The sequence below is a fragment of the Acinonyx jubatus genome, chromosome B4 (assembly GCF_027475565.1).
Source record: "Acinonyx jubatus isolate Ajub_Pintada_27869175 chromosome B4, VMU_Ajub_asm_v1.0, whole genome shotgun sequence".
NCBI classification, from domain to species: domain Eukaryota; kingdom Metazoa; phylum Chordata; class Mammalia; order Carnivora; family Felidae; genus Acinonyx; species Acinonyx jubatus.
In genome coordinates, this window is record NC_069387.1 from 121914594 (window position 1) to 121940045 (window position 25452).

The window sequence follows — 25452 nt, forward strand, 5'->3', positions numbered from 1 at the left end:
TTTTGCTCTTTCCTTGGGTTGGGGGCGCTCTGAGCAGGAAGAGGATGTGGTGTCACCCAATTAGGAGGTCTCGCTTCGCTAAGCCCGTTGGCGTAGTCGCCAGGGCTGCACCGGAGTGGATTTCTGCTTTGTCATTCTGACTCTGGCGGCCCGGCCGCCCGCTCCGAGCAGGGCGTGGCTTCTCGTGGCGGCGGGGAGCCCGCCACCCTTCCCCTCGGTTCGCAGCAGTCCCTCGCAGTGTCTCCGCAGTGCCTCCGAGCGGAAGGTGGGGGGCCGCCCTCCAGAAGAGCCCGGTGGCCCGGCGCTCCCCTTCACGTAAGCGGTGGGGACCCAGAAACCCGGGTAGGGCTGCGAGCCTCTGGGGCTGCGAGGCTGGGGACGTGGGCAGCCGTCTGTCGGGTGCGCTTCGAACCCCGGAAAGGGATGTTTTAAGGTGTGTCTGAGTAGGGGTGAAGCTTGGTGTAAGGCGGTGTTCTTGCGGGCCGCGTTCATTGTGTCGCGTGGGTCGGTGGAAGCCGAGCCTGGGCTGGGGAGAGACCGGCAGGCCCTTGTCGGCTGGTGGCTTCCTTCCGCTCGCTCTCTGTAGAGACAGTGTGCAGAAACGTGAGAAAATGGGTGTTTGTATCGATTCCTACTGTACGAGTGTCGGAATGTAGATGACAATGTGACGCATAGATCGACAGATCCTCCACAGCACTAAAGGAGTATAATAATTTAAAGATGTCTCTTAAGAAATTGTCGCACCATTTAATCCCCGGAAATCCCGAGTTGGCAAAATGTCCGTACCTCCCTATTTACAGTTGGGGAAACCGAGGCTCAGAATCACGTGACTTGCCCCAGGCTCTTCAACGCGACAGCTGCGAGTGGGACCCAGGGCTGGTCTCGCTGTATCGGGCGTACAGGGTTACAGGCGTGCACTGCACTGCCTGGGTTTGAACCCTGGTTCTGCTCTGACGACCTAGCTGCTTTGAACTCGGGCACGTTAGCTTTTCCGTGCCGGCTCTGCCTGTGGGTGAGACGGGCCGGACGGGACCTACTTGCAAAGAGCAGTTGTGAAGATTGAGTGTTGGTAATGTGCACAGCATCGCAGAAGTGCTAGCTGCCATTGTTGTTGTCAAAGCAGCAGCGCTTCTGAGTTGGTGTGAGTTTTGTGTCATGAATGGGCCGGATGATGTTAGAGTAACTGGAGTCTATTTTTAATTCTATCATTGACTCACTGCCTACCTGAGTTCACCCGTTTGTAAAATTGGGCCATTAGCTCCCGGTCTGTCAAGCAGGGTGTTGCTGTATGGCTTCAAGGTTCTGAAATGAAAGAAAGCACCCTAAGAGGGCAGAGTGTTCCTAATTTTGCCTCGTGGTTTCAAATTTCAAAGAAACCTGGGAAGTTGGCTTTTGGCATTCTATATAAATGCAGAGTTCAAAGGCAGATTAAATTGGGAGGCGTTTTATAGAAGTGGAGATGACTGTCTTAAGCCTCCTTTGCGAGGCTTCTCTGCATTGGGGATTTACCGGGATTCGGGGCGTCTGGTCCGGCGAGGCCGCCAGGATTTGAGCGCGGCGGGGCCTCGGGTGCGGGAGCCGGCCGGGGACCCTGCGGCCGGCGCGCGCAGGTGTGCGGGGAGAGGGGCCCGGGCCCCGGGCGGAGGCAGGGGGCGGCGCGGTCGGGGACGCGGAAGCCCCGCCCCCGCCGTGCACTTCCCGCCGCGGCCCGGGGCGGCGAGACTGACCCGCGCCCCTCTCTGCTTTTGTGCCGCAGAGGACGCCAGGGGCCTGGAGAGAGCGCTCTCGGAGCTGACCTCGGAAACCGACGTGCCGGTGGTGTTTGTGAAGCGGCGAAAGATAGGAGGCCATGGTCCAACCCTGAAGGTAGGGCGGGGGGGCGCGGGGGACATTAACGTTCTCTACCCGCCGGTCCCGGGAGGGAGCTCCTGGAGCCCACCGTGCTCGCGGCCCTCCTTTCGGGGCCAGGGTGGATGTGTGAACGAACCTCCAAACGGAGCGCGTCCTTAAAAACGACAAAGAAGCAGTAGGGGCCAGCTCACGTGTTAATGGAAGTTGATGAGACGGCGGGTACATTCAGAACTGGGGAGCTTGCAAGGGAGTATGTAACTTTTCGTCTTCTAAAATACGCGTTCAGAAAAATTTTCCTTCCCGACTTTCCCTGCCTTTGCCCCTTCTAATCAATCTAAATAACTTAAATCTTAGCAGCAGTGTAAACTGCTGAAAGTGAGCTGTTTGGAGAAGTACTGAGCAAAGGGGATCAGGAAACGCATATCTTCGTCGGTCCCTATCCTCTTTCTCTTTAATTCACTGGGAGGGAAACCCAGAAGCCCCAGGCTCTGGGGAGAGTAACCTGCAAGCTCCTGGAGTGAGTTCATTTCCCTTCTGGTATCTCTTGTAGCCCCGAGTTAACTATTGGGTGGAGGGAAAGGGAGAAAAATCTTTCCTTTGACCAGTGGCAGGCGCGGTGGCAGTCCTCCCTTAGGACCCCGCACCGTGGGGTGGGTGGGTCATGGCTGTGGTCCCCGTGCACGTTGTAGAGGAATACCCGTCGTGCGTGATGTTCTCCATTGAGTGTGGTTGGTAACCCGGTTAGAAAGTCTCATAATCTCATCACCTTGATACATCCGTCTGCTTTAAGTTTTGCTGATTATCTTTTTGCCCTTGTCTGTTTGTATCCGTGTAGTTCGTAAGAAATGGAACTCGTGCTTGAACATTGCCTTCTTAGAAGTAAACCTGAGGCCTCAGGTTAAATGTAAAAAGTCTACTTAGATGCCTGCACATTTAGGAAGAATATTAACAATTAATTTGCATTTTTATTTACTACCTTTTCTTCTAAAAGAATCTTGTTTACCATTTTTGAAGAATGGGTGATGAAATAGGAAACACAGATAGACTTCAAAGACAAATGGAAAATTCATGGAAAGTAATTAAAGGATAAAAAGGCTTTTAGCTTGATTGAAAGTATTAGTCAGATCTTTAGTTTGCAAGTAAAATGAGACAAAGGTCTATTAATATTACTTTCTGTCTGGATTGTTCTGTTTTCTCCACCTGTGTCATAAATATGCACTTAAAAAGTTACATGGGTATTTGACCTTTATATAAATTCTACAAATGGTTCTGGTTTTAGCATCGTTGGGAGTAAAAAGAATCACTCTTCTTATAAGCTTTGAACCCACTTTATTGGTATGTTCTGATGTTTTCAATCCATTAATCATAGTTAATTTCAGACATTTAATGAGGTGCGGTGCCAAGGTTGAAAAGTATACCACCAAGTCATAATTAAAATTAAAAAAAGTTATTTAGCACAGTTTTTAAAGTAAGCTTACCACTGTACTTTGTATTATTTATTTTTAGTTTCTAATGACTCCTAAGACACAACAAAGTAAGGACCACTGGTTTGAAATGTTTGTGAATTTCCAGCCAACTGCTGTCCCAACTTGGGGTTAAGTGGTAGGTTCTGAAAATCTTTACGGAACATTGGGTTTGAGTGGAGAAAAACATTTATTTAGTGGAGAATTGATTTTATAGGAGTATGATCCTAAAGTTCACACCTTAAAAAAAAAAAGGTTAAGATTTTATACTTTAATTGCAAGGTAAATAGGGGAGAGGGAGCTCTTTAAAATGCCTGCTTTTCTTTTCTCCTCTTTTCTTTCTTCCTTTGCCTCTCTTTCCCCTAAATAAACACAGCAGCAGCAGCAGCAGCAAAATCTACCTAGCTGTCACAGTGTCCTATAGAAGACAGGGAGTGAGAATCCTGCTTGAAGGCACTTATAAGTCTAGATGACTACCTATAGGAAGCTGAAAGCTTTAAGGAAGTTTGTTTCAGAAATCTAGTCTATGGGCCACCTGCACGGAATGTCTGGAGTGCTTGTTGAATGTGCATGCCTAGGCTTTACCTGAGGTCTTCTTAAGTGAGCTTTCTGGAAGGGGCTAGGATCTGCCTTTTAATTTATTTTAAGCAAGTCCCCTCAAGTAATTATTAGGATAAATCTCACATTTGAGACTTACTTTAATGTAGAAGGTAGTTTGGTCGGGGTTGGTTGCTAAATAATTACAATCGGGGAAAACCAAACAAAGTACTACTTTTTTTTTTTTTTTATGTTTTATTTATTTTGAGGGAGAGCGGGTGCGTGCGAGAGCATGAGCAGGGGAGGGAGAGAAGGAGAGAGAGAGAAACCCAAGTAGGCTCCGCACCAGCAGCGCAGAGCCTGTTGTAGGGCTCAAACCCACAATCTGTGAGATCATAACTTGAGCCAAAATCAGAGTCTGACTCCACCTAACTAACAGTGCCACCCAGGTGCCCCCAAAGTACTGCTGTTTAATACCCAAAGGATATGCATTAGAAGATAGCAAATGGTGGTAACTCACCAGGCCACTAACACTTTATACCTGAATAGAAAAATAGAGAAATATGCTGTCTGTGGCCAGGACTTGAATGTGCAGGTGTGAAATTGGAACTAAGGAGCCTACTGAATTCTAAGAACTATGAAAAAATTCCTATGCTCAAAGTCATCTGGCTTTCATAAACATTTTAGTTCCTTTTTTTCTTCCTTTTTTTTAATGTTTAAAAAAAATTTTTTTTAATGTTTATTTATTTTCGAGAGAGAGAGAGACAGAGCATGAACAATGGAGGGACAGAGAGAGAAGGAGACACAGAATCTGAAGCAGGCCCCAGGCTCCTAACTGTCAGCACGGAGCTCAGTGCGGGACTCGAACCCACGAGCTATGAGATCATGACCTGAGTCGAAGTCGGACGCCTAACCAACTGAGCCACCAAGGTGCCCCTTAAAGGACTGTTTTGATGCTGGGTCTTCAATTGTCTTATTTTTGAAATCTTTGTTTTCATGGATAGTTTTCCCACAGGCAGGGGACACTTAACCCTAGTCTGAGCCACTTAACCGACTGAGCCACCCAGGCGCCCCAATGTTTGTTTATTTTTGAGAGAGAGAGAGAGGGAGAGAGAGGGAGACAGAAGAGCCGAAGCCGGCTCTGCGCTGACAGCAGAGAGCCTGATGTCGGCCATGCCAGCTAAACCCACTGAACCATGAGATCATGACTTGAGCTGAAGTCGGATGCTTAACCAAATGAGCCACCCAGGCGCCTCGTAAACATTTTAGTTCCTAAGGGCAAGATTGCAAGTATTCTTGCAGGGAGCCTTTCTTGTATGTGAGTCAGTGTCTCCAGGATCGCAGAGTTTTGAAACCACTTGTATAAATGCTTGGTGGTGGTATAGAGAGGAAAAGCAAAGTGCATGAAAAAGTGTTTATGGGGATACTAAGTGCAGGACAGAATTAAGACAGGTAGTTTGAGACCATAGTCTTGGGAGAGAAGACTAACACTGGCAACACAGGACTTCATTTCTTCAAGGCCATAGTAGGAGAGATGCCAGACATAAGGCAGTGCCCGGTTAACAGGGAGGTGAATTATGGAGGCAGTTGTAGGAGGAGCTCAGGCCCGTGCAGAAGTTCGGGCCCCGCGGTCCAGGCTCTACGGGTAGACACTAAGAGGCAGGTTTCCTGCTTTGAAGCCTAACTTCTAACGTTACCAGGAACCAGATTCTTAACTGAGTAGACATCAGGAAATGAGTGGTAATTTAATAACTCCCCAACCATCCCCTTTCTATCTTAATACTCTACCAAAATTGGCAGAGAACTTCATTTCTTTGGATTCTTTACTCTGACCTGATCCTTCTGGGGAGACTAGTGGTGTACCTGCTGTGGCCGAGTGGAGCTTGAGGCCCAAGGAGAGGGGAAGAGCACCGACTGGCTGACACTAAGAAGGTCGCGGGGGGAAGGACTAACAAGATTCAAAAGCGGCCTGGATTGTTAGGACCACAAATAAATTTATCTGGGGCTGAATTACGTAGTAAACTTTCTACCAGTGAATCCACGTTGAGACCCCGTCTCGCTTCCTTCCACTTGGACTGACAGCATGAACCTCTTTCTTGCTGTTCGTTTTCCTTCCACAGCAGTGCTGCTGCTCTGGCCTCTCCTGGCTCCTCATGTGACAGGGCCTGACTGCTTCCCACATACGTGCCCACTGCCTGTAACAGAGGCTTCTGCCCCGGCCTCCCACTTTGGTCTCCCTCCCCTTCTCGTCCCTGGGCTGTTGGGAGTCCTCTTCTGATTGCTGCTTTGCTGCCCCTGGGTCTGCATCCAGGGTAAAGGGCACACTCCTTAGCTTGGCCTTCTGTGTGGCAGGGCCTGGCCCCCACCTGCTTCTCTGGTTATCTCTTGCTCTGCTCCCTTACCTATCTGCAGTGGGGCTACCGTTGCAGCCAGAGTCCCTAAAATTTCTCTCCTCTGTTCTTCATTTCAGTTTCTGGTTTATCTTCCTGTTCTAAGACACTTTTCCAACCGCCTCCCTGTGTTACAGTACAAGGCCAGATTTGCCCATTCTTTCCCTCCGTGCTCCCACAGCACCCCCGAGAATCTGCTCTCTGGAAGAGGAAGAATCCTGCCAATTATAATTTTTTGGCTTCCATATCAGCAATGGAGAGTTAGTCTTCTTTGTGCCTAGGCTCCCAGGTCTATATTAGAGTTCAAAAACTATTTAAATGAACATGCCTATTAATGATAATAGCTACCATTTATTGAATGTCTACTCTAAATGCTCTATTGCCTCATTGATTAAATTCTCACAGTAGTCCTCTGCAGAAGGTGGTTTTATCTAGGTTTACAGAGGAGAAAATGGAGGCCCTGGGAATTTAAGGAACGTGCCCACATTACACAGCTAGTTTAAGTGGCAGAACCAGGAATGGAATCCAGGCCTGTCTGTGAAATTCACTGTGTGGTACTCATACTTCCCGGCACTTGACTTTGTGTTACAGCTATTGGGATACATGCCTGAGCTCCCCAGTGTGGTTGTGTGCTCATGATTCAGAGCTGAGCCCATGCATATCTCAGTATTTCTAGCATAGCTCTGGCAAATTGGCATTCATTCATTAAATGCTTGCAGAGTAGAACTGCATTCCTCCGTGCCTACTGAATTTGCATTCCTTTAGAACAAAAATGACTTATTTTTGTACCTTCTGTGTGTGTGTGTGTGTGTGTGTAACACTTGGTATGCATTCAATAAATAATTTGTTGAATGACTGGATGATGGCAGGGGCCAGAGGAGACTAACTTCAAGGGAGGTTATTTAGTTACATTACAAGATGTCTGATTTTATGAAGGTGGACTGTCTCTATCTGAGACCAAGACTTAAGATATCCTGGAGAGATTCTAGGCAGCATATAAATGGTTCAGAATTTTAAAGAGCTGTATAACAGCAGCAGCGGCTACCTTCATTGTTTTATGCAGGTGTGTCAAGGTCAGTTGAGAAGGAAGTCCCATTACATTTATTTAGCTACAGGTACTTTTGAGTCCCTGTGTTCTCCACCTTGGGCTAGGCACTGTTTTTGCTATCTGTAACAGAAATCTGTGGGGCAAATGTATATATTTAAAAATATGTTTGCCAACAAATATTTGTATGTGATTATAGAGTGACAGCCAATCTGGGTTGACATCCAATGGACTCACTTTACAAATGAGGAAACTCAGACTCTGAGGAGAATAAGTGGAAACTAATACAGCACTAGTTCTGACTGGAGCCCAGACCTCCAGCGTGAACTCCTTCAAGGCTGCCTTCTTAGAAACCACATACCCTGTGCTTTCCTGCCCGTCGTCTATCAAAATGATGCTCCCGGTCATTGCTGACTTCCGAGGTGTGTCCCGAGAGGGTTGGTAATTGCTCTCATAACCTGAAAGGTTCTATTCTCAACTCACACCCTTGTTTACGTTTGCTCTTGAGGCTTGGAAAGTCAGCCAGCACTGGGTTTGCTGGTGTCCGCGAAGCGTGTGCCTTCTGACTACAGAGCGAGGGCGGAGGTTTTGTGTACTCTTACTTCACCAACAATAAATCCCATGTTATTTGAATAGAACAGTTATTCAGAGCTTCTTTTGGATACTTTTTTTTTTTAAGAATCTGCTGAAATCCAAGGAACCACTCATGAGAAAAAAATACCCGATAATTTTGCATATAAATCTCAGACTCTTTTTTTTTAAAATTTTTTTTTAACGTTTATTTATTTTTGAGACAGAGAGAGAGACAGAGCATGAATGGGGGAGGGGCAGAGAGAGAGGGAGACACAGAATCGGAAGCAGGCTCCAGGCGCTGAGCCATCAGCCCAGAGCCCGACGCGGGGCTCGAACTCACGGACAGCGAGATCATGACCCGAGCCGAAGTCGGCCGCTTAACCGACTGAGCCACCCAGGCGCCCCAATCTCAGACTCTTAATAGACTGGCTTCAGAATATTTAGTACAGAGGTTTATCTCTTCAAAGTACTATATGCACTCCATTAGTTGAAGACTTCCTAGGTTTTCAAATTGCATTATGTGGCAAGTGCCTTTCCACCGGTATTAGTTACAGTGGGGATATATTCTTGTATGCCTCCTTGTGGATTTAACCTTTAAAATATTTTTCTTTTCCTAAAACAACACGCAGGAGTGAAGCTACTGGTTTGTATACTTCTTTTTTTCCATTTAGTTTATAATGTTTATTAAACATTTACTATCTTTGGGATGATTGAAGACTTACTAATTACCTACTAAGTATTTGAAAATATTATCCGATCTGTCACATAATTCTCGTTCAAAGCTTATAGTAGCTTATGGTGTTTAAGTAGTACTATCTCTACCTTACAAATGAGGAAACCAGACACTGAGCAGTTAAGCAACCTACCTAAGAGAAACCTAATAACTAATAATAAGTTAAGATTGGAACCCAGGTTTGCCTCCTTCCACTGTCCATGGTCATTTAAAAAATATGTACCTACCTTGATCATGGCAAAGTTTACCTGAAATACTAAAACACCAACTAAAGCAAAAACGTATGCACACAAACATAACCTTGTAGGAAATTAAGATGAAAGAGAAAATATACCTCATGTCTTGCTATTCTGACAAATCAAACTAGTACTTTGATCAGTAAGATTCGTCTCATCTAGGGAGCCTGGGTGGCTCAGTCGGTTAAGCGTCCGACTTCAGCTTAAGTCGTGATCTCACGGCTTGTGAGTTCGAGCCCCGCGTCAGGCTTTGTGCTGTCCGCTTGGAGCCTGGAGCCTATTTTAGATCCTGTGTCTTTCTCTCTCTCTGCCCTTCCCCTGCTTGTGCTCTGTCTCTCAAAAATAAAACAACAACAACAAATTAAAAAAAAAAAAATACTCTTCTTATCTAAGTATTGAATAGTCACCGTGGCAGGATCAGGGCAGAGAAGGGGCTGGGAAAGAAGGAACAGAAAAGTTCAGGGAGCTAGCTGGTAGCATTAGAAGCATACGTGCTGGATGGCGACCCAGACCTGATTGGCTCCTGGCTTCGGCTCAGAGGTTTCTCATATGCCCATTTGTTATAGATTAATCCTGCAGTAGAACCCCCACTGACCCTCTGGGAGTTCTTTTTTTATTTGGCCATAGAGAGACCTGTAATCTGTGCCATCCATCCCATCACGTTTGTGTTGACCACCAGGGGTTGTGGGAGACCGCTTAAGAGCTGGGACTCGAATGAGTCCGAACTCCTAGCAAGGGACTGGAAAATAGGAAAAAACTGGAGGAAAGAAGAAAGGAAATCCAAGGCCATGTTGAGCTCTTGCCAGCAACTCCTGAAAGAGGAAAAAAGGGGGAGGAGAAGAGCTGAATTATTTTGGAGGCCAGGCTGTATGTCATGGTTGCCTGAACTTGTCACCTTACTGAACGAAGAAGGCAAACTTGAGTGATTTCTTCGAAGCACTAGTGTGCTTGTGCTGTTACAATTCATAGAGAAGGTTACCAGTATAACTGAACGTATGCATTGCGTTCTTCTTTTTAAGCTGCGTTTCTATACTTATTACGAGTAATTGGACCTTAGGGTAGAAAATCGCTATTTAGTGATTTCAGGATTCGCAAGTGTAGAAATCCCATTCTTTAAAAGATTAAGGAAAATTGTTACACTTGAAATTTTTGCTCTGTAGCGACATTCAAAACTTGTACTCTAAAGGCAGAGTTGAAAAGGCAAAATATAATGCAAGTATGACTTTTTTTTTTTAAGTTTATTCATTTATTCATGTAAGTCATCTCTACACCCAATGTGGGGCTGGAACTCAGGACCCCGAGATGAAGAGTCACATGTTCTCCCGAGCGAGCCAGCCAGGTGCCCCACAAGTATGGCTTTCTGAGGATGACCTGAGTTACAGGTTCCCAAGGTTCTTAAGGACAGGGATCCAGCACAGAATTCAGCACTGGAAATCACTACTTAATAATACGATGCTTGTCTTGATGCGTTCTGTTGCTCTGGGCAAGTTGTATGGGCTGTTATCTCCTGAGAAATCCCTGTAAATGGTATTAATAATGCTTTAGAAGTAGGTTGGGAGAATTATTTTTCTAAACCGTTTTGGAATTCTTAGATGAAAGGCTGTGTATGGAGCACATTGGTGTCAGCCCGTTTTCCCTTCTCTGAGACGGGAGAAGAGGCACCTTGGGGTGGGAAGGTTGGCCTTTGTTTTGGAGTTCTTTTCATAAATTGCTTTCACTGGATTTCACTGGATTTCACAGAAGCTCCCAAGAATATGGTTAACTGTAAAAGGAAACATTTTTGTATTTGGAACTTGGGATTAATTATATGTTTTCATCTAAGATTTAGAACAGATTTAAATAGTTTGTAGTTGGCCAAACTTGGGGAAGAAAATATGGCCCTTTGATGAAACTGGGGTCCACCTTTGTTTTTCTCTTGCTTTTACTATACTTCAGAGAAGACTTAAACCTGACTTTCTGAAAAGCAGTCAAGTTTTCTTTTCAGTGTGTTGGATCTGTGTTTTCCCACTGATCTGTGAAATTAATATTTTGCTGCCAAATAACTTGCAGTAGGGGCTGGAACAAAGTTTTCATCTACATTCATTTATACATTCAAACATGCATATTCCAGTGTATCCATGTGAACACACAGCTTTGCTTGGAAGATTTAAAATCAGATTCTTGCTTTAGAGAAGTTCAGTCTAATAGAGCAGGATAATATATATGCATGAGTAACTATAATGCCTGGTGCTTTTGAAAAATGCACGTTTTTCCCCCTGAATTACCTATACTTAAAATAATGGGGGATGAAGAGTAATGTAAATAGTTTAGAGAAACTTAATACTAGGGTTTACTGTTCACGCATTTGCAAGAAACTTTCTGGTAAAGACAGGAAAAATGACCCAGTCTAGACGCATGGGAAGGAAGGTAGGGCTAATTTACTACCTCTTGGTGCCTTGAAATCAGAATTGACAGGTGCAGTGGTATTTGTCTCCCCGCACTCCCAATTAAAATGGCACCTGTTGAAGTGAAAAGCTTTTGATCTGGGTTGAGAGTGTACTTTTGTGTTCTCTTTAAAAACAAAATGTATTCCTTATTGTTACATCTGCTTTGCTGCTTGTGAGACTGATGAGCTAAATAAGCCCTTTCCCCCAACTGTGCGGGGATTCCCGGTGAATTTTCCAATATAGTCACTCGATTTACATCATTCGCTTCCTTTTTCTTCCAACAGATTGTGTTTAAAATTTTCATAGCTTTGGGGCGCCTGGGTGGCTTGGTCGGTTGAGTGTCTGACTTCGGCTCAGGTCATGATCTCACAGTCCGTGAGTTCGAGCCCCGCGTTGGGCTCTGTGCTGACAGCTCAGAGCCTGGAGCCTGTTTCAGATTCTGTGTCTCCCTCTCTCTCTGCCCCTCCCCTGTTCATGCTCTGTCTCTCTCTGTCTCAAAAAAATAAATAAACGTTAAAAAAAAATTAAAAAAAAATTTTTTTTTCATAGCTTTGCTTACCTTTTAGGGTTCAGATTTACTCTCCATTCAGTCTGTGGTCTTTAGCTTTTGGCAAACTTTCAAAGAAACCTCTCTTTTGCAGAGACTGCACCCACTTTATTCTTCCACCCTTGGGTGGTGGAGAACCAAAGGTCACTTGAGTAATGCCTGACCTGCCACCACTTTAGCTCATGCGCTAGCCGACACTCTCTTGCCTCTTGCCTCGCAACTGCCTCTGCCCTAGTTTGGAGGGGGTCTGGCTTTTGAGGGCCCGTGAAGGTAATTAATGCAAACAGCCACTTTGCAAGTGAACTCTGAGAGTTCGGCCTATTTGTAGTGGAGGTTCAGCAACTCACAATGCTTGGCTTTATGGGCAGTTTACAACGCAGCCAGATTCAGTTCTCAAAAAACCAAAACCCCAAGGACCCTGCCTTTTAATCAGAGAAGAACGAAAAACATAGGCTGACCTAACTGCAAGGTGACGGCAAATGTTTTAAAGTGCAGGAGCTTTGACCCTCCCCTCCCCCATTTTGCTATGATTGTGTAGGTGTTTCTTTGAAAGCCAGAGGACACTGTCAGTAATTGCTAAAATAATAGCTATCTGTTGAGCGGGTATTATCGTAGTGTGGACAGGGGCCCCATTATTGCGCACGTTCTGTGCTGTGCGGCAGGGAGCCGGTTGCTAACGCGGGTGCGTCTGGGCTCCGCGGGCCTGGGCCGCCGGGAACCGGAGCCACTGGGGGCGGGGCCTCGGGACCCCGCCAGTGCGCATGGGCGACGTCTGCTCCTACGGACCCCCTTCAGTTTCCGCCATGGTCGGAAACGTAGCGAATGCAGTTAGCTGAGTGTCAGCTGAGCGCGCCGGTCGCCGGAATGTCTGATGAAAAAGGCTCCTTGAGGGGAGGCGTAGAGAAAGGAGAGGAGCCAGCGGGGACCATCGCTGGTAGTGTGTTCTCTGTGAAGCGGGTGGAGGACGAGGAAGAACCGATGAAGGTGGAAGTGGCGGTGGGGGCTGATGGCTGCCCTGACGACCTCAGCTGCCAGGAGGCCGACATAGACCCATACCTCCTAGGGCTTGCGGATGACGAGGAGAAATGCCGGAAAATCCGCAGGCAGTACCGACAGCTCATCTATAGTGTCCAGCAGAACCGTGATGACATAGTGAACATGGCGAGCGACACGTTAACCGAGGCCCTTGAAGAAGCCAATGTCCTGTTTGATGGAGTGAGCCGAACCAGAGAAGCAGCACTCGATGCCCAGTTTCTTGTTTTGGCTTCTGATTTGGGTAAAGAGAAAGCAAAGCAACTGAACTGTGATATGAGCTTTTTTAATCAAGTAGCATTTTGTGACTTTCTGTTTATATTTGTGGGCCTGAACTGGATGGAAGATGATGAACGTGATGAATTGAGTGGCTGTGATGATAATATAGCTCTTTCCTTCTGGGAGACAGTACAGAAGGAAGCAACATCCTGGATAGTGCAAGCTGAAACATTCCACTTTATTTTTGGTTCATTCAAGTCTAAGCCTTCTGCACCAAAGCCCCGACTTGAACACCAGAAGAAAGCTCACAAAATGGAAGAAAATGGGGCTATGCCTACAAAGCTGAGGAAGTTGGACCTGAGTAATAATCAAGAAGCAACAGAAAAAGAAGTAGAAAGAATCTTGGGATTGTTGCAAACTTACTTTCGAAAGTATCCTGATACTCCCGTGTCCTATTTTGAGTTTGTGATTGATCCAAACTCTTTTTCTCGTACTGTGGAGAATATATTTTATGTTTCTTTCATTATAAGGGATGGTTTTGCAAGAATAAGGCTTGACCAAGACAGGCTGCCAATATTAGAGCCGATTAATATTAACCAAGTGGGTGAGGGAAATGATCCCAGTTCTCATGGCAGGAGACAAGGAGTTATATCTTTAAGTTTACAGGACTGGAAAAATATTGTGGCAACTTTTGAGATTTCAGAGGCTATGATCACAAACTCATACTAGGGACTTTTGTTCTTAGTATAGGATGTATTTTGTGGCTTTTCCAAAGTATCTCAAAATTGAGAGTAAGATCCAAGCAGAAGCACATAGTGTATTTCATGTAAAGTGAAAAAGTATTTTCAAAACATCAGAAATTGTTTTACTGTGCAATGTATTTTTTTTTTTTGGTAGTTTATGAAGTTGTCATGATCTGTTATTAAAAAATATTCATTGGCATGTTCACGGAAAGATTTTTTTTGAATGCCCATTAAGACTTTACCAATAAAAGTCAGTTCTGAATTTCCTAAAAGGCATTGATAATTTACCAAAAACTCAATTTTATGATGTACTGTGATACTACATTGCTTCTTTTGTTACAGGGAACCAAAGGAATCCCGTATGAGGCTCCGACAAGGTTGGGGGAAGAGTGGGTATTAAAAAAAAAAAAAGTCAAGAAAGACTTTATACATAGGTCAGTGAATAAGCGATGCAACACTATTTTTAAAAAATGTAGATTCCTTGCTTCATTGCAAGGAAGACTCCATAAGATTAATGCATGGGTATCCATATTCTAAATAGTTTCTCCTGTGATTGGACAAAATAACCTCTACAGTTGATAGGTGAGGCATCATTTAAGTGTGTGCTGAAAGGTAAGTAGGGATTAATCAAAGACAGCAGAGGTATTCTCGGCAGGGGGAATATGGAGGCCAAATAGAGGCCAAGAGTTATAGTCTTTATCTACTTGGTTAATGTCTTTTCTGGCCTCTAATTTCCAAACCCTTTGTGGTTGCTGCTGGTACACAGATTGGCCTTCAGAATCAGTGGTGTTTCATTATGTAACAGCCTTGAATATTCCCAGTTCAATTTTGTGTTTCTTATGAGGGCTTTAAATGCCTGGAAACTATCTCTGTTTATGCTGAAATATATAACTAACTTGCCCATATGTTCTTTACTTCATCATAAAGACTTGTTTTTTCTTTTTGTTGCTTGCAATTATGAATTACAATCTTAGAAGTTATGCTAAAAATGTGGGTCTTTAAGAAAACAGTCTTGAAGGTGCAGAGCATGTCTATTTGTAAGCTACTTTCTTTCTTTCTCTTTCTTTCTCTCTCTCTCCCCTTCCTTCCTTCCTTCCTTCCTTCCTTCCTTCCTTCCTTCCTTCCTTCCTTCTCCATGCTGTATGTGGGGCTTGAATGCAGGACCTAGAGATCAAGAGTCACTTGCTCTATGGACTGAGTTGCCCATAAGTTGTTTTTTTTTTTTTTAAGTTTATTTATTTGGAGCACCTGGATGGCTCGGTTGAGGGTCCGACTTCAGCTTAGGTCATGATCTCACCTTTCGTGAGTTGGAGACCTGCATCTGACTTGCTGCTGTCAGCACCAAGTCCACTTCAGATCCTTTGTCCCCCCTCTTTCTCTGTCCCTCCCCCACTCAACGCCCTCTCTCTCAAAAAAATAAGTAAACATAAAAAAATGAAGTTCACTTATTTGAGAGACACTGTGAACGGGGGACTGGCAGACAAAATTGCAAAGTAGGCTTCATGACCTGAGCCGAAGCCAAGAGTCAAGTGCTTAGCTGACTGAGCCACCAGGAGCCCCCTAGGCTGCTTTTTTTCATCCCTATAGGAACTTAATCTGGGGTAGTAGTGGACTTTGCCATTAGGCATTATTTGGCAAGTGGATAAGTATCTGGCTTGGGAAGAAGTAACAATGAACTTTCCTACTAAGTCTTGTGTAGAATAGGGAAAGGAAGTCCAAAGACTAAATAAATGGCATCAAGGTTGACAGGAGTGATCCTAATGTGTGTTGGGGACAGATTCTTCAGTAGTAGTTGAGGTTTTTTGCCAAAATAGAAATTTCTCACGAAACTTGTTCAGTTGTTTTCTAAAGTAGCCATTCCTGGGGTGCCTGGGTGGCTCAGTTGTTTAAGGGTCTGACTTCCACTCAGATCATGATCTTACGGTTTGTGAGTTTGAGCCCTGCATCAGGCTCTGTTACTAACAGTTCAGAGCCTGGAGCCTGCTTCGGATTCTTTGTCTCCCTCTCTCTGCCCTTTGCCCACTTGTACTCTGTCTCTTTCTCTCTCTCTTAAAAATACATAAACGTTAAAAAAAAATAAAGTAGCCATTCCTTCCCCTTTTCCTTCCTTTCTTTCCTTCTTTCTTTCCTTTTTTTTTTTTTTAAAGTTTTTTATTTTGAGAGAGAGGGAGCATGGGAGTGCAGGGGAGGGGCAGAGAGAGAGAGGAAGAGAGTGAGAATCTCAAGCAGCCTGCACACTGAGAGGCCCACTGCAGGGCTCGAACTCAATAGCGAGATCATGACCTGAGCTGAACTCAAGTTGGATGCTTAACTGACTGACCACCCAGGCGCCCCTCTTTCCCCCTTTTTCATAAAGGAATGCTAACCTTGCTGGGTGTGCCACCCTTTGATTTATTTAGCATCATGGAAGTATCATTTGGTTTCACTGATTCTCATTTTAGCCTGTCTTTAGTACCCAAGTTCCTTGGGTTTTCCAGAGATTTGCCATTAGAGGAAAAGAATTTCTTAGTAGCAAGAGGATTCTGCCTCACTTTTTTTACTCATCACTGGATTGCTCAGTTAAGTGCCCAGTGTCTTTACAGAGTATTGGAGACTTGACTAAAAGCATCAGTAGAGAATGTACAGATTTGGGGGGAAGGTAATTTTAGGGGCCTTCTCTAAAGTTAACAGCTTTTAAAATCTAAATCATGTTGACCACTTGTTTCTGTTTTTACTGTGACACCTTAGTTGCCACATGATTTTGAAATTAAAGTGACAGCTTACCTTGAAGGAAAAAAGAATTGACCGATAGATAATTACAGAGATCAGATATGAGGCAAACTGCAGATCTGCTGGTTTCCCAGGAATATAATTAGAGGGGCTTAAATTTCACAGGTTCAATAAAATCAACTGAAATTTGGGAGAATATTACAGAAAGAATTTTTAACTAGAACTTTATTGTGTAACAGAACCACTTTCTGATCAAAGCACCTGGAATCAAATCCTGACTTAATTAACGTTCTAGTTAGAGGCTTTGGGCAAATTATTGAACGTGTAAACCATAGGTTTTTGATTTGCTAAATAGGAATAACACCTGTCTCTTAAGTTTACAATAAGGATAAAATTGGAAAATGTATGTGACAAGGACAGTTGGCTCTTAAACAATGAGGGGTTTAGGGACACCATCCCCCCTGCACAGTCAGAAATGCAACTGTAACTTTTGATTCCCCCAAAACTTAACTACTAATAGCCAACTGTTGACCAGAAGCCTTACTGTTAACATAAAGTCAATTAAAACATATTTTGTATGTTATATGTATTATATACTATATTATATAATAAAGGAAGCTAGAGAAAATAGGAAAATCATAATACTGAGAGGAAGAGAAATATGCTTATAATACTCTATTTATTGAAAAATCCGCATATAAGTAGACTGCATTTCAAACCCATGTTGTTGGAGGGTCAGCTGTACTTAGAAACCTGAGTTCCGGGGTGTGGTATAGTGAGAAGAGCAAGAGCTTAGTAATCATTTACTCCTGGGTTCAATTCTTAATTCATCGGGCGACTTTCTTCATCTCTAAGGGCTTCTATATTATCGTTTATGAGATGACCACATTGGAAGGCTATTGTGAGGACTAGATGGGATAATATATACAAATGGGATAATATATGCAAAGCACCTCGCACAGTGTCTGGCTCAGGAGTGAGCCCTCATATTAGGGCCTCCTCTCAGGGTCAGAAATTCTGTGCTGTAAGCTACTTTAGTGGTGACATCTCTGTCATGGTTCATTCACTTTATATCTACATAGGACTTCCTCATGCTTTTGCCTTTGTCTTGGGGAATCTATTATCAAGTGATTGGAATTGGCAATCGTTACTTACTCAGCAGTTGTTTGAGTGTTCACTGTACCAGATGCTGGTCTAGGCAGTGGGGGGAAAGCGGTGGACAGGAAATGGACCGTCTCTTAGGGAATTTATATTTTAGTGCATGTAGTAGTGTCCTATTGCTGCTGTAACAAATTACCACACTTTTAGTGGCTTAAAATAACAGAAAATGTATATCATATTACAGTTCTAGAGGTTGAAAGTCTCGTATCTGTTTCTCTGGGCTAACATCAAGGTGTTAGCAGAACTGGTTCTGCTGAGGCTCTGAGGGGAGAATCTGTTTTCTTGTCAGTTTCAGAGGCCACCTGTAATCCTTGCTTTACAGGGTCTTCCTCCCATTTTCAGACTTGCCGGTGCAACTTCTTAAGTCTGTCTTCACATTTACTACTGTAGTGAAGTCTCCCTCTGCTTCCTTGTATAAGGTTATGGTATGTGTTAATGGAGTTGCAAGAAGCAAAAGGAAAAAGTTGTTTGGGAAATTTAGGAAGACCTTAATGGAAGAAACGGATATTGTATTGGAGACTTAGAATGTTGGTAAAAGAACCCACCGCCCCCCCCCCCAACTCCTGAAGGAATGCCTTAGAAAGGGTGATGTGTTTGTGTGTATTGAATAAAAATAACATAACATCGGTGTTTACTTACTGTTTATATACTGTGTCAGGATTTGATGGGGAGAGGGCATTTCAAGTGAGGTGTGGCACAGGGAAGTGCAGGGGATATCTATTAAACACTCCAGGAACTTTTTGACCATGCAGGTTTCCTTCTCTGGGAAGGGGAGAATTAGTAACCTAAAGAGATTGTTCCTACCAGCATCTGTGCCGATATGCATTACCCTGCCGTTTGGTGTAGTACAAGCGTATGTTAATTTCATTTTACAAAATAAAAAGACAGACTCCCTAAGGATTAGGTGATGAGCCCAAGTCACCTAGCTTAGAGAGTGGTAGAGCAAGTGTTTTAACCCAGGTCATTTCAACACCAGAGCTGATGTATAATGGTAAGAAAAACTAGTACATGTCTCTGCTCAGTGGATATGAATCATGTTTGGTGGAGAGGAACGTAAAAATCATTCTAATTTTGAAGAAATCTGGGACACTTGAATTGTTTTCTATGTCGTGCCTTTTCAGAGGTGAGTCTGGAGCAGTGTTTCACTAGGGGTAGGGGTGGGAATAGGCATTTTTCCTAAGAAGCAGATGGAAAAAGTGAAAGAATATCCAGTATGTAAGTCTGGCAAACACCTGCTAGGGGTGAGGTGCTGTGTCCTATAGTACTGCTTCTCAAAGTGAGTTCTTCTGGGGACTTCCTGCGGCCCTAACAGGAAGACCTTGAAGTCAAAATTATCTCCATAATACCAAGATGCTTTTCTCATCTAATTCCTTCACGAGTCTACCATGGAGTTTTCCAGACAGGTGACTTTGTAACAGACTGAACGCATTAAAGATATGAGTGTCTTTTATTAAGACAGGCATTAAAAGGAATTGTACTGTCACTAATTAAAAAGTTATTTTTAGCAAGTATGTTTAACAGTAATGCTTAAGGCATTTAATATTTTAATTTAAAATATTTTAATATTCACATTTCTTAGTTTTAATTTCTGTACACTAAAATGGGTAAATAAACCTCACATTAACCAAAGCTCTTTGGGGTCCTACATAATTTAAGGTTGTAAAGGGATCCTAAGACTAAAAAGTTTGAGAATTCTTGTTCTTTATCAGGTAATATAGTCAGTGGCCACTATTTCTAACAAGCGTAATTGGAGGAGAAGGGGGGGCATTTTTCTTTTCTGTCTTACCCATCTGTGTGCTCCTCCTTGACATTGGGGGAGCTTTATTCTACTGCCTATCTTGTTTATATTTTAGGTGGCAAACCACTTAACTTAGACCTTAAGGATAGCAATTTCAGTTTTAAGTTGGATTGGAATTTGAAAACACTATGTGTAGTTTTGGGGTCAGTGGACTGCTTTAGTTGCCTGTGTCTTACCGTTATACTTACAGAGTCAAAAGTGTTCAGGCTCACTTAGTTTTCTTCATAAAATCTGTATTCTGGTTGATACAATTTGACTTCAAGCTTGAATAAGAATCAGGTGTGATCCAGAATTTCAGGACAGAACAGATTATACATTGGTGGCTTTTCAGCATGACAGTGCGTTTTCTTTCTTTTGTTCTAGTAGATAATGGTGGGGGTGGTTATGAAATGGGTAGTTTTCATTTAGACAGCCAGTGACGGTCTTCCAGCACTGTGCCAAGTACTTGCAGATAAAACTGAGGCTGAGATTAAAATGGTAATATGTTATTTTTCCAAAAGGACATCTGGCTGCATTTATTAATTCTTTTAAGCCAGCAAGTCAGCCTGAGCTCCTGGAGACCAACTAGAGAGTAACGTTTGTTACCTGAAGCTTGTAACGGTCCTGTGATCTGAATGGCTATTATTACCAAATTGTTTTTCCCCCCACAGTGCCTCGTACTGAAGGAGGAGCCTCTGCCAAAATGCCAGTAGATGAATACTGGCTGTGTTTGCCAGCCTCTCACGTTAGACCTTTTGTACAGACGGTCAGGTTGATGCAGTCTTGTCCCCATTGTTGCTGGTACCCACGTGCTCTCCCTTCAGTCTCTGAGCCGTCAGGTGCACCTGCCACCCTGCCAAGGGGCAGCCACGGTGCCATGCCTCTTCCTGCACCTTCCTCCAGTGCGCCCCCTTCCGTGTCCCCAGCATCCTGCTCTACTGACCCTAAGCTCTGCCCTTCGCCCCCTACAGCTGATGGTAGGCAGGAGAAAAATGTGGCATTGGGGCTGGTAAGTTTGGGGGACTTTTATTGATTATTGAGATTAAAACTTCATTTTTAAACACACTTTTTTGTTGCTGGTATAACATTTAGCACACATGTTTGTTTTAATAAAAGGTAATATTAAAAATACCACCAAAACAGGAGGCACCTGGTTGGCTCTGTTGATTAAGCATCCGACTCTTGAGCTCAGCTCAGGGCTTGATCTCAGGGTCATGAGTTCAAGCCCCGCTCTGGGAGCAAAGCCTGCTTTAAAAAATAATCACCAAAACAGTGTTCCAAGCTAATATGAAATATAACTCATGTATATAAAACCTAGTGAAATGAAATGGCTTTTGAAGTTAAAAGTCTATAATATTTATATTATAAAGTCTGTTATGTGCCAAGTACGTGGAAACTAATACAGTATAGGAGGCCTCGTGCCTAGGTAGATTAAAGCAGTAAGCTTTAGGGGTGCCTGGCTGGCTCAGTGGGTAGAGCATACAACTCTCGATCTCAGGGTTGTGAGTTCGAGCCCCATGTTGGGTGGAGAGATTACTTAAAACAACTAAAAAAATACATTTTAAAAAAATGTGTTCTTAAAAAAAAGTTGCACAGAGTTGTGCTTAATTTATTGTCTCCTGCACCCTCCCCCACTTTTTATTTCTTTCCTTATATAAAGTATCTTGGGAGGCTCCTGGGTGGCTCAGTCAGTTAAGCGTCCAGCTGACTCAGGTCATGATTTCACGGCTCATGAGTTCAAGCCCCACATCAGGCTCTGTGCTGACAGCTCAGAGCCTGGAGCCTGCTTCGGATTCTGTGTCTCCCTCTCTCCCTCTCTCCCTCTCTCTCTCTCTGCCCCTCCCACACTGTGCGCAGGCGCGATCTCTCTCTCTCTCTCTCTCCGTCCCTCCCTCAAAAATAAATAAACATAAAAAAATAAATAAAATGCCTTGGAAAAAGCAGGGACTTTTACAGTTAACTTTTCTTGTAGGTAAATGTCAATTAATGCTTTTGTTCTGAACTTTTACCTGAGCAATGTAGAAAAGTCTTAAGTATTTGGCTAATCTGTTTCAGTTGCTATTTACCAGGCCTCTATCTTTTTTTTTTTTTTTTTTAATATTTATTTTTTAGGAGAGCACAAGCAGGAGAGGGGCAGAGGGAGGGGGGCAGAGGATCGGAAACAGGCTCTGTGCTGACAGGATAACAGCAGTGAGCCCAATGTGGGGCTCAAACTCAAGAACTGTGAGATTGTGACCTGAGCCGAAGTCGGACGCTCAGCCAGGTGCCCCTACCAGACCGCTATCCTAATCTGAGAACTTAGGCCACTTATTTTTGTACCTTTGGCCAGAAAATAAAGATGACTACTAAATGGTTATTGATGGTTTTATTAAAAACATACAGTACAAATATTTTAAAAACCAAATTTAAAATCTAGTGTAATAATTCTGGGGAAAAAGGACTGATGATCATACTTCATTTAGGACTAAGTTGATTTTGTTGGAATGTCAGGGTCTAACATCAGAAGTACTATATGAACATTTCAGTTAGCTATCTGTGATGCGAAAAGGAATTAGGACAGTCCTAACAAAAAGCAAATTCTTGGTCACCACTTGAAAAGAGGGTTGAACGTTTTCTTCTTGCGTGCTGTGATAGAAGTTAAACGATATTTTTCCTTTGAATATTCCTTTTGCTTTTTTCAGAGAAAGGTTTTCTCACAAAGCTTTTCGGCATTGCTGCTTTTAAGTTAACTTATTTCCTCTTCCTTTTCTTTAGGCTTATCAGGAGGGCAGACTTCAAAAGCTACTGAAAATGAACGGCTCGGAGGGTCTTCCCGAGTCCTATGACTATGACCTCATCATCATTGGAGGCGGCTCAGGAGGGCTGGCAGCTGCTAAGGCAAGGCTCCTGTGTGTCATCTGGGTGATGGGTAGGAGTCACGCTCCTGATAGACGTCCGCTGGTTCTCACTGGAATTAGGTTGAGCCACTCTTGTGACATTCTGCACCTTAACTCGGGCAGGACATGTTTACAAAGGGACTATTTTGTAAATCAGTTTTCCAGGTTGAACTGTACCTTCTTTGTGAAAGTACTTCTACATGACAGTACCGTGCCCCGTATTTTGGGACACATTTTCATTCATTTTAAGTTTGGCTGACTTTTCAAAGATAATAAAGGTGTGGTATAGAAACAGTTTGAAATTAAATAAATATATTTCTTACTCTTTATAAATATCAGTATTAGGTTTTTTTCACTTTGATGATTTTCCTGTTCACAGGCCCTCCTCCCCAGTAGAAAAATGGAGAGCAATTGGATTCCTTAAACTTAATCATTAAAAACGTTTGCCTCCTGGGGCACCTGGGTGGCTCAGTCGGTTAAGCGTCTGATCTTGAGGTCTGTGAATTCAAGCCCTGCATCAAGCTCTGTGTTGTCAGCTCAGAGCCTGGAACCTGCTTCAGTTTCTGTGTCTCCCTCTCTCTCTCTGCCCCTCCCCCACTCGCTCGCGCACGCTCTATCTCAAAAATACACATTAAAAAAAATTGAAAATGTTTGCTTCCTTTGTATAAGAAATGAACTAAGAGAATACCCACTAACTCTGGTCTGGGGGTCATGGGGGAGAGGAAGTATAAATAAGGGAGTTTAAGGAATGAGATTCCTGGTCCTAAATTGAGATACATCTTCCATGTGTGAGGGGCCAAGGGCCCTTGGGACTGTCATCCTTCTCCAACAGGTACTTTTATTTTTTTTTAAGTTTATTCATTTTGAGAGAGAGAGAGAGAGAGAGCGAGCATGTGCATGCATGCGTGTGCATGTGGGTGGGGGGTTGCAGAGAGAGAGGGAGAGAGAGAATCCCAAGTAGGCTCTGTGCTGACAGCTGTCTTTCTCTCTCTCAAAAATAAACCAACGTTAAAAAATTTTTTTAAAATAAAAGATGACATGGTTTAAAAGATGTAGCTTGTGGGTCAGTAAGGGTAGATTCAAATGAAGCTGCCCAAATGAGGAGCAGGCCAGCATCTGGCATGAAGCCATACTTAGCTATAAATAATTCAGTAATAATACTGGATGTATTTTACTCTAGTTCTGGTGAGTTTTAGTTTTCTTCTATTAAAAAAATTTTTTTTAATGTTTATTTTTGAGAGAGAGCGTGATAGAACATGAGTGGAGGAGTGACAGAGAGAGAGAGGGAGACACAGAATCCGAAGCAGGCTCCAGGCTCTGAGCTGTCAGCACAGAGCCCGACGTGGGGCTCGAACTCAGGAACTGCGATTGGACACTTAACCGACTGAGCCACCCAGGCGCCCCTCGTTCTGTTGGTTTTAAAGGAAACATAGACTCAATCCTTTCAAATAACCTTTGGAGGTTGTAGTTGCCAATACACAAAACTTATTCTCTGAAAAAGATAAAGGATACTCTGCAAAATGAACTTCTGACTATTGTCATCACTCCCCTAAAATATGTTTGGAAAGCTCATAGATACCATCAACTTTCTTACTGGCTTTTCATGTGAAATTTTAGGAAATCTGACGATTTTAGAAGAAAAACTTTTCCAATATTCTGCCTAGATACTGAATTAGATAAAACTTAAAATACTTTCAGAAATACTTACGGAATACAGATTGAATCAAGGGTTGTAGACTGTCCTAAATCTCTTTTACTGGCTATGCACCTTCTGCCTGCTTAGAAAAGACCCCAGGTTCTTCAGATTATTGCTTAATATGTTACTGTTTGCATGGAATTATGTAAGAGGATACTAGTGTGTCCGGAAGACAGTTTTACAACTGTGCTCTGTATGTTCTTTACAACTACCCTGTGACTGTCTCAGTTGCCTGATTTTTATTTTGGAGTCTCACTAACCATCTTGGTGCAGTATCTGAAGTTCCAGGCAGTAATAACTGGTTATGCTGTGGGCACTGTAGCTTAATAAGAATAGCTTGGATTTTTAACAGTCCATTTCTGGTCTGTCATGGTCACCTTTCGAGTTCATTTTAATACGTTTATTTTCTAGGAGGCAGCCAAATATGACAAGAAGATATTGGTCCTGGATTTTGTCACTCCCACCCCCCATGGAACTAGATGGGGTAAGCTTTGAAGTATTTTAGAAGTGGATTGGTAGGAGCAGGCTTTTCCCTGGCATATGTTTAAATGGCTCCTAAAACCCAACTGAACATTTAAAAGTTAAATTAAAACAACAAAAAAGATATATGCCTCTTTCACTTGTGCTAAGTTAAAATGGAAATGTTAAATGTTGAAAATTTGGCGTTTCTGGCAGTGTCAGGATGATGCAACACCTTCTCCACAGCTGTCATGATGATTTAAAACTAAAGATTTGAGTCATTTGGTAAACTTAGGGATTTAAGGACTGAAAGTTGAAACACTTACCTGTGGGTTTCTGTTTTAAAACCAGTTCCTACATTCGATAAGAACTGGAATCCGATATCTCAGTGGAGAGCCCGTGCTGCTTCCGAATCTTGTTGAATCAGTGTTCTGCATTCATTTATTCCACAGATGTTAATTGAACACTTACTACAAACCAGGGCATTGGAGATGTAGCAGTGGGTGCGGTAGACGTGAAGTTCTTGTCCTTGTGGAGTTTATATGCTAGCGGGGAGACAAGAGATAAGCAAGAACTTTACAAATTATGATGAGTGGTACTAAAAAAAATTATATGGTGGGATAGAGAGGAACTGGGTAGAGGAAAGAGTTTAACTTTGGGAGGATTATCAAGGAAGGCCTCTGAAGAGGTGGCCTTTAAATGAGGCCAAAAGAATAAGAATGAACCAGCTATGCCAAAAGCTGAGGGAGAACCTCCCAGGGGACTTTTCTCGGTCTCTGTCACAGAATAGAACATATAAAGGCCCTGAGGCAGGTGGGAGTCCTTCATGGTGGTAGCATGGGTGATACGAGCTGGAGGTAAGATTAGAGACGAAGGCAGGTGTCAGGCTGTACAGGTCTCAATAGGCCGAGATGAGGAATTGGACCTAATCGAAGCCTAGTAGGAAGCCCTTTGAGAAGGGGATTGATGTGATACATAA

At 43.4% G+C, this 25452-nt stretch overlaps 2 protein-coding genes across 4 annotated transcripts in view; both read left to right on the top strand.

The window, feature by feature from the left end:
* The window catches only part of TXNRD1 (thioredoxin reductase 1), a 118152-nt gene that overhangs the window by 18671 nt on the left and 74029 nt on the right, over nucleotides 1–25452 (top strand). Inside the window, exons 1-4 of one of the 3 annotated variants that reach the window (XM_027070958.2) lie at nucleotides 180–315; nucleotides 1757–1866; nucleotides 22197–22319; nucleotides 24426–24498. In XM_027070958.2, the coding sequence (XP_026926759.1) occupies nucleotides 22233–22319; nucleotides 24426–24498 (160 nt within the window). In that variant the 5' untranslated portion in view covers nucleotides 180–315; nucleotides 1757–1866; nucleotides 22197–22232. Of the gene's footprint in view, nucleotides 1–179; nucleotides 316–1756; nucleotides 1867–22196; nucleotides 22320–24425; nucleotides 24499–25452 lie in introns of those variants that run through there. The other 2 variants (XM_053226672.1, XM_027070956.2) reach the window with 2 other exon arrangements.
* Nucleotides 11803–14057, top strand: EID3 (EP300 interacting inhibitor of differentiation 3). Its single transcript, XM_015068814.3, has one exon. It carries the CDS (start codon nucleotides 12624–12626, stop codon nucleotides 13779–13781), a length of 1158 nt encoding a protein of 385 aa, XP_014924300.3. The 5' UTR covers nucleotides 11803–12623; the 3' UTR covers nucleotides 13782–14057.